The sequence below is a fragment of the Poecilia latipinna genome, unplaced genomic scaffold (genome assembly GCF_001443285.1).
Source record: "Poecilia latipinna isolate Pla-1442-1.1 unplaced genomic scaffold, P_latipinna-1.0 Scaffold126, whole genome shotgun sequence".
NCBI classification, from domain to species: Eukaryota; Metazoa; Chordata; class Actinopteri; order Cyprinodontiformes; family Poeciliidae; genus Poecilia; species Poecilia latipinna.
The window spans coordinates 334,230-345,310 of NW_015112742.1; the positions used below are offsets into that span (position 1 = coordinate 334,230).

An 11,081-nucleotide genomic window follows, 5' to 3' on the forward strand; every position below is an offset into this window, starting at 1 on the left:
CAGCTGTGTCTCGATTCTTTGATTACCCTCCCAGTGTATTTAGTCCCACCTGTTGTCTTTGTCTCTTGTCGGATCCTCGTCCTGTGTTCGTTGTGCTCCCCGTTGTTCTGTCCCGTTGACATTTAACATTAAAATCATCATCATTTTCATCACAACCTGGGTCTCTGGGTCTCTCCTCACCACCTTATCCACACATCATGACAAAAATACATTATCAACTACCGGCCATCAGCTGCAAATTATTTTTGTTAAATCCAATATGGCCGACAGACAAAAAAGCATGCCGACCGACCCGGTCCGTCCTTAGACGAATCTTGCAGGTAAAAAAAAACTAATATTGTGACATCAGATAACCACTAAATACCAATACTACTGATGTATTTTTCAAATAACTTTGTATTTGGAGAAAATTACAATTGATCACCTATAAAAAATTATTTTTTTTTTACTTTTTTTTTTTTTTACATTTTTTTTTATCCCTTAACTTAAAAAAAATCCTGATAAAAAGGAAAATAATTCAAGCATGCATGAAAGGGTTAATATTTTCAGCTGTACTTTTCCTCCAGTGTCATCAAATGAAAGTGTGACGGAGTGAATCTGCCTCGTTTCCACCGACTGACTCCGAGTGTCAGAATCGTGAAGCTCAAATTCACTTCCTCACCGGCTACTTCCCTGTCCCCCCCCCACCTCAAACGTCCACGCGCAGTGCGCGCAAAAAAACAAACCAAAAAAAAAAAACCCTACAGCCTCCCAGTCCCCTCCCTCCACCTCCACATGTTGCTCCTGAGGAAAAGCAGCTGAGAGCCAGAGCGGACACAGCAGGCAGGCGGGCGGCGAGGACACGGGCAGTGAGTCAGAGAGGAGAGCGCAGCAAGCATCCGACTCACACGGGCAGAGCCGAGACGACATGGAGCTGGGGGCTTGCAAGCTGCTGGTGACGGCTCTCCTTGTTCTCCTTGTTCTGGTACTCGACTTATTTGTTGTGTTTTTCTTCAGAACATTTCCTTTGCTGTTGCTATAAGATAACCCGCGAATCCTGTTTATGTCCGAATCGCATGAGTTGTTTTTTTTTTTGTTTTTTTTTGGGTGATTTTAGGGCTCTCTGTTACTTTACTCTGAGTCGTGCATGACAAAGGTTTCAGCAGATGTGTGCATATCGTATGTCTTTGAGACTAAAAAAAGGGAATAATTTGTATATTTACACAGTCTGCTGAAGAAGGCTCCAGAGTCGGGTTTCCTTTTCCTTGTTGCAGGAGTTTTCCATCTTCAAGGGAAAATGTACTTAGCCTCAGCTGTTGACAGGTGTCTTAAACAGAGTCTGCCTGTCACAGCTTAACACATAGCTTGGATATACAGTTCTGAACAAAAGCCTTCACTTACTTTGTATTTCCTTATATTTTGCCTCCAATGAGCCAGACTTTTCTTAAATACAGTGTTTAGAAGTGGTTGCAGTGGATAGTCCTTCAGGTTTTCTTTAGGTTTTTCTTTGGATTTTGGATTTAGGGTTAGGCCAAGAAAAACCAGTCTTCAAAGGAATCATTGTATGGTAAGTTTGTTAAGCCACGTAATATTTTTTATTTTTATTTTTTTGCTGAGTGGGGTGTTAATTTGGGCTCTTGTGGAACTGTGCAGAAATCCTCAGTCGCCCTTAAATCACTACTTGAATTTTCTTTCTCTTTCTTACCAAACAAGACGGTTAAATCAAGGATATGTTGTGGATTATTTTTGTTCCTCTTCTGCGTCCCACTTTTCAACATTCTACATGTTCTATGTTTAAAAAAAAAAAAGCCAAAATCTGATGAAAATCTTTTGCGAGACTTTTAGGAAGCCTAGAAAATGAAAAAGGTAATAAAGTAGCTAATAAGTCCAGTTTCTTGGATGGAAGATATTGATGTAAAATTTCTTAACACAGATGTGTCCCTCTTTGATTGTTGACACGTCATTTTAGAATAAAGCATGATGATGTAAAATCTTCTGTGCATTAACGTGTTTGCTAAATTAGTCTTGTACGTCTCGTGCATAAAAGCAAGTGACTAGAGGTCTGTCCTGGTTGTAAAGGTTCACCTGGCTGGTAAAAGTGACAGTGAAAAGTTTAGGCAGGCTCTAGGAGTGATTAGCAACCCTGAGGACCAAAGGGACTGCTCTCCAAAAAGTGAAGTCTTGTCCTCCTTTGTATCCACCAAGAACAATAGAAGCACAGTGAGCCAAACGACTCTTCATCTATTCCCTCCATCCTTCATCTGCTTCCCCTTCTCTCGCCTCACCGGCCTCGTCACGCCCCCGGACGAAGCTCTTCGTTTGTAATTGAGTGAAAAATTCCCTGATTGCCTTTCAAAGGAGACTTAAGGTGGTGAGGAAACGGGCTGGCCAGTGCACAGCCTGTGTTTATTTACCAAGATCCAAACATTAAAATAGTTGGCTCCCGGAGAAAGGGCCGCCGTTGCCTACATGTTTGCCTAAATGCTCTGCTGACTTTGTTTAGGTCTCGCCATCCGCCTCTGCTGTTCCTCAGGCGTCATCAGCGCTGACAAGCATTTATATCAGTCCCCATGCACTTTTTAATAATGTGAACCCCGCCACCTCGCTCTGTTTCTGGAGTGCAGGGTTGTTGTTGCTACCAGGACCCAAAGAAAATAACCAGCAGACTATTATTGCGTTGTATCTGCTTTCCTCTGCGAGATCCATTTATCCTCGTAGACGAAACACAGTGGCATTCTGTTGGAAAAGGGGCTCAAAGAGGTCGAAATGACTTCAACGTAAGAAATGTGCGTGAGAGCTGAAATACAGGTTCCACTTTCAGGTCAGCCAGTATAAATCATCTTAAGACCAAAGGGTGAACTCTTTTCCTTACAGATCAAGATGTGTGGCTTTATAGCTATTGTAACCTTTGCTCAGTTTAGTTATAATTCAGATGATCCTCTTTATATGCAGAAATATTTTTGTAATATTGACAGATTCCATGTCCATCCGTCCGTTGTCTATACCTGCTTATTCTTGATGCCTGTTTCCAGCAGCCATTGGGCGAGAGGCGGGGTACCAACCCATCACAAGGCAGCATGGAGACGCACAGGACAAACAGCTATTCACATTCATACCCCAAATAGAGCAGTTGAGCGCTAATCTAACCCTCATGGGTTTTGGGACTGTGGGAGGAACCCAGAGAACCTGGGAGAACCCAAGCATGCACAGGGAGAACATGCAAACGCCACGTAGAAAATCCAGGACCTCCTCGCTCGGCTCAAAAGCATTAACAACTATTAAAGACCCAGCTGATTGCATTTATTCACTGACTTTCTAACAGTCCTTCCGCCTAAACGAGAACCGTGGACGATTTGATTGTGTCATTAATTTTGCAGCATTCCCTGATACCGACCTGGTCCAGGAGTAAATGCATGAAATTTAATGAAAACATAGAGTTAATGATCCTTTAGTAGCTTCATCTAGAAGAGAAACGTAGCTAAAGACATAAACTCTGAGCCAATCCTAAAACCCATTCCATTAAATCAGTACACTCCAGGAAAGTGTCACAGCTAAAGAGCAACGCCAGGCTAGATGCAACTTCTATGAAGAGGAAAAAAACATTGAGAGACTGAAACTGCAGACAATGCATAATTTGAGAGTGGTTAGAGGAAACTTTATTAGTATGTTCTGGAGTCTCAAGCAGCATAAACAGCATTTACCTCAAGGGAGCTGGTTCCACAGGCGATGCGACTGAAGCCTAAAGGATCTGACTCCCCATAATATAGATATCGATTGTCATCAGAACTGCAAATTGGTGTTGGCATCAATGAATCTCTCCAGGAAACAGACACTGAACACAGAAGAATAAAGTCAGGGGTAATTTCTATGGGAGAGAAAAACAAACAGTTTATACAATTTCTTTGTCCTTTTTAGGACAGAGACGGAGGCACAGACCCAGGAGTATTTTAATGGGAAAAACTAAAAGCAAAAGCACTTTAATTTAAGAGTACTTTTCTATAAAAAAAAAAAAAAAAAGATTACAATGCCTCTGTCCTGGAAAGTGACTCTCCCAAACTCAGAAATACTGGACAAGGATTACTTTCTGCTGAAAAAAATAACAAAGCCGATACAGAAAGGTGTTAGCATTAGCATTAGCACTGACATCACAGTCAACGAGTCAGTCTAGAAAAGACACTCATTTAATCCTACGTTCACTGAGCCAGGAATACTTTCTGTGGGAAACAAATGGCAGCAATCTCTCCATCAGTGGCTTCATCCTTCAAGCGATGCAAATTGACTGCAAAAATTTGTAAATATAGCACAAAAAACCCGAAAATGGCTGTGAGATATAGCAGCATAAACGCAGCACAGAGAATGGTTTACCTCAACTACTATAACCTTTATCCAAAGGAAAGTTTTCGGCCTGTTAAAAGTAGACTGCGTGTGTGTGTGTCTCACACACACTAGCTGGGATCTAGTGATAATTAAAAGCTCTGCCTCCAATTCTTCTTGTTGGAAATCTAGGGACCACGTGTTTCTAGAATCGGAGGCACCTACCACCTCATGCTAGATTTGTGCCCTGTTCAACTGCTTTTTACGGGATTAATACCACTGGAAAATCCCCTCAGCATTTTACCATGTGGAAACATTTTAATGTGTTCCCGTGCTCTTTTTGACAGGCCGAAAACCACGACTCAGTGGCACTCTTTTTTTTATTCAGCGTGTTCTCACCTCCTGCCTACTGAGCCGTGTTCCTGTTGGCCTAGACTTGCTTAAGCCGAGTCTTTTTTCATAAATTCTTTCCAAGTGTTTAATCTGTCCACCTTGTGCACAGGCGGCCATATTCTCACGAAGCGAAAACACTCCTTGTCCTCGATAATGAAAGCAAACTACATACCCATTCGTCCAAAGCTTCACAGTTCGGCTTTCGAATAATGTAGCGCCGGAGTTTCCTTCCGTAATCTTGTAAAAGAACGCCAAGAAAGTAAACGATGGTGTTGTTTATATCCAACCGTAGATAATCCAGATTATTTTACAAATTCCCTGATTTTTTTTTAAAAGCATAAATGGTTAGTCCAGTTAAGGGCTGTGAGCGGAAAGTTGGAACGGGAAAAGATGGATAATACAGACGTGATCTGCTGTTTTTTGGCTGTCATTTCACATCCGAGACGTGCGCTTGTCCTCATAATATTGGTCTTGGGTGATGCTGCGGTATTCCTTACGCCACTGCCAAATAAAACGCAGTGCAATTAACAGAGAGACACAAAAGTGTGGCCTGAACTTTAGATGACAAAATAGTCATTTTTTATAAAGACTGACTTTGACTTTTTAAGTTTTTTTTTTCAGCAGCTAACGTGATTTAACCGAATCCTTTTTTTTTGAATTTTTTTTACCCCCCAGATTAAAATTTAATTCCCCCCCCCCCAAAAAAAAAAAAAAATCTACGAGAACCTTTCTGTTTTGCATCCTTTTATGAGACCGAGTCTTGGATCGACATTAAAATAAATTCAGAGGAGTGATGAGGGCTTCGTTAAGGACTTCTCTCACCAGGTCCTAAGCAGCTCAACAGTTTTAATTCTCGGAAAAAAAAAAAAAACGACTCTCCTCTTTATTTTCAGTGATGTTTCTGATGAGTCGCTCATGCACAAACTCTTCTCTGGTGTGCAGAGCTCACGGACGGCGCGATCGGAGGAAGATCGGGACACGCTGTGGGACGCCTGGGGCTCATGGAGCGAGTGCTCCCGTACGTGTGGCGGAGGAGCCTCATACTCATTAAGACGATGCCTGAGCTCCAGGTAGGGTTGCTTCTCTTGGTTTATGCTTTCCTAATCCAAATCTCTCATCCAGGGGAAAACATACCCCTAATCTAGGTACTTGATTCAAGTGGAAGTTAAATTATTCCTCAGAGAAATGGGTGAATCAACAAGGTAACCCTATTTTGATCTTAATCTTTGTGTTTTTAATATGTTTGTGTGCATTGTTTTTGGCAACTTCACGCGACAGACAATGGTTGAAAAATAGGTAGTTACGGGGCAACGTGAGATTATCCACTTTTGTTTTGAAATTTTAAACAAAATGCACAATGCAGCTGCTTTCATTCAAAACTGACAAGCCATTACGATTCACTGATCATGCTAATATATTGATTATTATGTATAACAGCTTTCACTAGTGTTTCAGTCCAGACACATGCATAAAATCGGAGCGTAAGAAACCATTTGTATTGACGATCATTTGGTGTCACTCCCAATCAGCTCCCCTACATCAAGTATTCACGACAATGGTTAACCCATCAGTTTCTTTTAACAAAATTTATTAAGTAAATTTAACTTCATTCACAGGAAGTGACTCAAATTTGTTGATTTTAATAGTTTCTTTTTCTTCACATGAATTATATCATCATTTGAAAATTACATATTGTAGTTACTCTGGGTTGGGTTGTCCGGGTTAAAATTTGATTCTTGAGCCGACATGTTAAATTGTGACAAAACATCAGAAACAGAAGTGATCGTTAGGGGGGCACAAACTTTTTCACACCACTGTAAAAGCCTCAGGGTCCTTTAATCCTCTAGCCAAAGTCACCTGCTTGCTTTGACTTCAGACTAAGCTGCTGACTTTGATTAGAGTTTAACTCTGCTTGGCAATACGGGCAACTATACTGGCTTTGGTGGACGAAAGGGAAAAAGGGACATAAGGACAGACCGGGTATGTTTTCCATAGAAATGTTGTCACATTTATAGGCTTGGAAATAGCAGCGGAGTGACTTCACCGCATTCCTCCGTTTTTACAGTTCCCAGAATCTATTGCTCACTTGCTAAAGGTAGCCAGTGAGCTTTGCTGCTAAAATTCACCGCTCGGGGTGTTCAGGAGGGAGCCGCCAAATGACAGGAGCAGCCAGTGAGATCATAAAACATCTCAACTGTGTAAAAGACAAATTGACAAACCAGCACAGATCGTATTTAAGGTCACAGCGGAGTTACCATATGGCCCCTAGCGCGCTCTGCACATGAGAACGGGGCCCTGAGAAACACAAGACTGTCAAAACCTCATGCTCAAGGTGCCAGACCCCCTCTGTAGATCATGGTAAACACTGAGGTCAGGAGGTTTTTTAGGGCTGCAGCTCACGATGTCTGTGACCGGCCAGCATTTTTTTCTTTTTTCGGTCAAGCAAACCTCCGAGCGCTACTGGCTGTAAAAGCAGTTGATGTGTTAAGAGGTGCTTGGGGTTTCGGCTCCTTCTGTGATTGCGTACGAGGAGCTCGACATGCTCGCCGGGGTCCAGGTGGATCTGTTTACGCACCTATGTGTCCTTTGGCAGTTGCTAGCGTTAATGGGCCTTGGATCCACCCCGCTGCTGTGTGGGAATGAGGGAGCAGTAGCCTGGCCAGGGGTGGCAGATATAACAGTGTCATTAAAAAAACAGCACAAGGCCCCTTATGTGTGTCTCCGTGTGAGAGTGAGCGATTTTTGTTGGCAGCAGAGGCTGGAAATGGGCCTGTAACACCCTCCGACCAATTCCAGCTTCTTTACACACACTCTCACACATGCACACGCACGCACACACGCAAGTGGCCATGCAGGCAACTCACTGCCACTGCAAAAATACCCCTGCAGGTGATTAGGACACTAATCATCTGGCCTTCATTAGGCCATTCCATGCAGCGCTCTTCGTCACAGAACACCAAAGCATTTATGGGTTACAAGAAATAAATGCGGCGTGTATTTGTCATGAGGTTCAAGTAGGTTATTGTTTTTTTGTTGTTGTTGTTTTTTTTTTCCATTTTACGTTTATTCGGCCAGAAAAAGCTTTATGAGATTAAAAATGGATGGTTCATATCCATCTTGCAGCTTGAGTGGACAAAGTTCCCGATCTCCTCGTCTACATGGGAAATGTCTGGACACTTTTCTGCTCGAAAAGCCTAAGCTTTGTTGTCAACAGGTCCCTTTGTTTACAGGAAATTTTTTTTATGGGGTTAATAATTTTGGAAGGATTGCAGAGAAAACGCATCCCTACTAACGCAAGGGAACTGCGCAGCGTTTCATCTGAAGTGTTGTCGATTCTGAGCAGAAACCGATTGTTTGGAGCATCAGCAACCGCCAACGAGACTTCACCTGCTGAGTTGTTTAATAAAATTTAAAAGGGGCAAGCCTTTGACATTTTCATCGACCTCTCATATGTGCTCCTCTTCACTTCAGAAAAATAACAGGGATGCCTTTACTGCGATGACAGGAACTAGCAAAACGGACAAGTTGGAGCAACATCAAGCCTGGGAAAAACGGTCCAGCTCTTCATCTTGGTTTTCTCGCTAATTGGCTCTCCAGTTGTGTGCATTTATTTATAAAATACCAGACTCATATTCTGTAAATGACCTGTTATGTAGCCCAGATATTCTGACATCAAAACCAGTGATGACACCGTGATGAACCCTGGATTCTGGCTCTGCCTACTTCTGTTTAAACTCCACTTTGGAGATTCCAGTGTGAGAAGGAAATGAAAAGGGAAATTCATTTTATTGCCTTTACCGTTTTTTATGTTTGGTTTATATATTCCTGGTCCCTGAGTGAGTTTCCACACTGATCTGTGCTACCTGTCTCTCATCTCTTGGTCTTTGGAAGTCTCTTGTTTGGGTTCAGGCCCTGTTTGGCTTGGCAGAGGGGACTGTCTGGATTCGTCACAGGCTCTAATGTTCTTGCCATGCCACACGCTCCACATCCACTCCCTGCAATAACACGGCAAAAAAAAAAAAAATCCCAAGCCCTTCACTCATGTGCGAGTCTCAACTCCGAGACGTTGTCTCCAATCATGATTTCTGATTAGTTAAGGAACAAAGACAGTGAAATTCCTCTCAAGTTTCCGAACTCAAAAGGAATATCGTCTAATCAGTTTCCACTGCGGCCTCGGGTGATTGGCCTATCATTGTTACCATCAGCGGTTTATCATCCCTTGACGAGAAGGGAATCCTACGTTTCAGTAAGTGGTGAGCTCAATAGTTTGGGCAGAACCACCACAGACTGGAGGGAGTCATGATCCAAAGTGCTTTAATCTGTTCAGCAGACACAGACTGCAGGACTCCACTATCCCCGCTCTCCTAATCTATGTATATTACTGTTAATTTATGGAGCTGCGATTTGTTTATGGACTGGTACGGCAAGACCGATGGCAGCTTATTCAGAATCTTCAAAGCCGAGGTTCACTCAATTCTCTGTATTTTCATTTGGATAAGATTATCCAAAGAATAACACTCTTGTGTTTAACCCACATTTCTCTCACTGCCCACTTATTGTTTCATCATCTCCGTGTCCACACCACTTTTAGGTCACTGAGCTCTAAATCAGGTGCAGACAGTGGAAGTCTGGCCACCTGACCAAATATAAATCTGGAAAGCACAAATTGATTGCATGATGGATAAAATACAATAATACATTTCCAAGCATTGCGGATTTCTCTCTGAGTTAGTTTAAAGTTTGTTTCATAACTTTGCTTTTTTGCAGAACCTGCGAAGGGCAGAATATCAAGTACCGCACATGCAGTAACGTGGTAAGTTCCCTTCACTGTATGTTGCTGCTTTTACTTTGGAAAAGAAAAAACTGAAGATTGGGAAATTGAAAATGTAAAATTTCATACACAAGTGGAGTTTGTCATCTGCGATCTTGTTGCAAAACAGACCAAGCTCACCTTATCCCATTGCTTGAAAACATTACTATACAGATATTTACCTCGTTATATTTTTCACATTGTTTATGACCATGGTAAGCAGCTTAAAACCTTCTTCGGTGTCTCCGTTAGGACTGTCCGCCAGACGTCGGGGACTTTCGTGCTCAGCAGTGTTCAGCTCATGCAGACGTGCGACACCAGGGTCAGTTCCATGACTGGCTGCCTGTTTACAATGACCCAGAAAATCCTTGTTCGCTCAAGTGCAAAGCCAAAGGCTCGGGCTTTATGGTGGAGCTGGCACCCAAAGTGCTGGACGGAACGCGCTGTTACACCGAGTCCTTGGACATGTGCATCAGCGGAGTCTGCCAGGTGAGAGGAAGCATCAGAGAGCTGAACCGACTTTTTGTCCTGAAATGCTCTGGCTTACTTGTTTTTATTTAGCTAAAATCCAAATTGTGGACCTGGGACTGTTGATCATGTAAAAAAAGTTCAAAAGAAAGTAAAATCTGACATAGGAAAATCAAGACTTTTGTTCAATTTGAGTTTAATTATTCACAAACATATATCATGTGAAGAAAAAGTTACAAATGTTTTCATGTCGGACCCAACAGGGTGTATGTATTTACTGTTACGTTTTGTACATTATGGACATAATAGCCAGTTCATTCAGTTGCTTCCACTGATTTTCTTTTCCTTTATTATACACAAATCTCTAGTGGGTTACATAATCTATTACGGTGTAGGTATTCTGCAGTGTTTTGCTCTCAAAAACATGTTTACTTTTCATTACTGGTCTATTGAAAAGCTTTATCAAAGCTACAGTCGCAAGATTTACTGGTTTAGTTTCATTATTTCTTTTAACAAGCCTTTTACTACATACTGTGGTTCAATAATAAATATTTTCAGAGCTTCAAACGTTTAGATTGCATTTACCATTTCCTTCCACAGTCCTGATTATGGTCGTCCCAAACAATCTTTGTAGATTTGTTGGAGAAATTAGCTAATTTTTGACACTAGACTAGCATCCAAAAGTCTTTGCCTGCTGCCATTCCCAAGCAACTGGTAACAACAAAACACCTTTGTTAAATCACCTTCAGGAGGCGGTCCTTCCACTTCCTGAACTTTCTTGGCTACGCAGAAACTTTCTTTTCAGCAACTGAACTCTTTGCACTCTTCAACTCCTTGGAGTTCTTGCTGGCTTGATAAATGGTTGGCTGGGTCATAACGTCACAAACAGCTATATCCTTGTTTCTGAAGCGACAATGGGAGGGTGTGTTTCTTCTGAGGTGACTATGGTTCATTTCAATCATCGCTTCCATTCGAAGCATATTTCTTCCTCCAAAATGTCAAACTGAACCCCAAAAAAACGTGCGATCACGTGAGGGGAAAAAAAAAAAAAAAAAAAAAAAGGTAAATTAGGGGAAAGTCTCATTTGGGCTTTTAATAGGGTTCCTCTTTTTTTAAA

General features: G+C 41.9%; 1 protein-coding gene across 3 annotated transcripts in view; it reads left to right on the forward strand.

Annotated features, from left to right (window-relative positions):
- Window positions 1-11,081, forward strand: part of adamtsl3 (ADAMTS-like 3) — a 113,668-nt gene that overhangs the window by 81,741 nt on the left and 20,846 nt on the right. For 2 of the 3 annotated variants that reach the window (XM_015028498.1, XM_015028499.1), the window contains exons 3-5: window positions 5,629-5,756; window positions 9,454-9,499; window positions 9,749-9,985. In XM_015028498.1, coding sequence (XP_014883984.1) covers window positions 5,629-5,756; window positions 9,454-9,499; window positions 9,749-9,985 — 411 coding nt within the window. Of the gene's footprint in view, window positions 1-800; window positions 965-5,628; window positions 5,757-9,453; window positions 9,500-9,748; window positions 9,986-11,081 lie in introns of those variants that run through there. The other variant, XM_015028500.1, reaches the window with a different exon arrangement.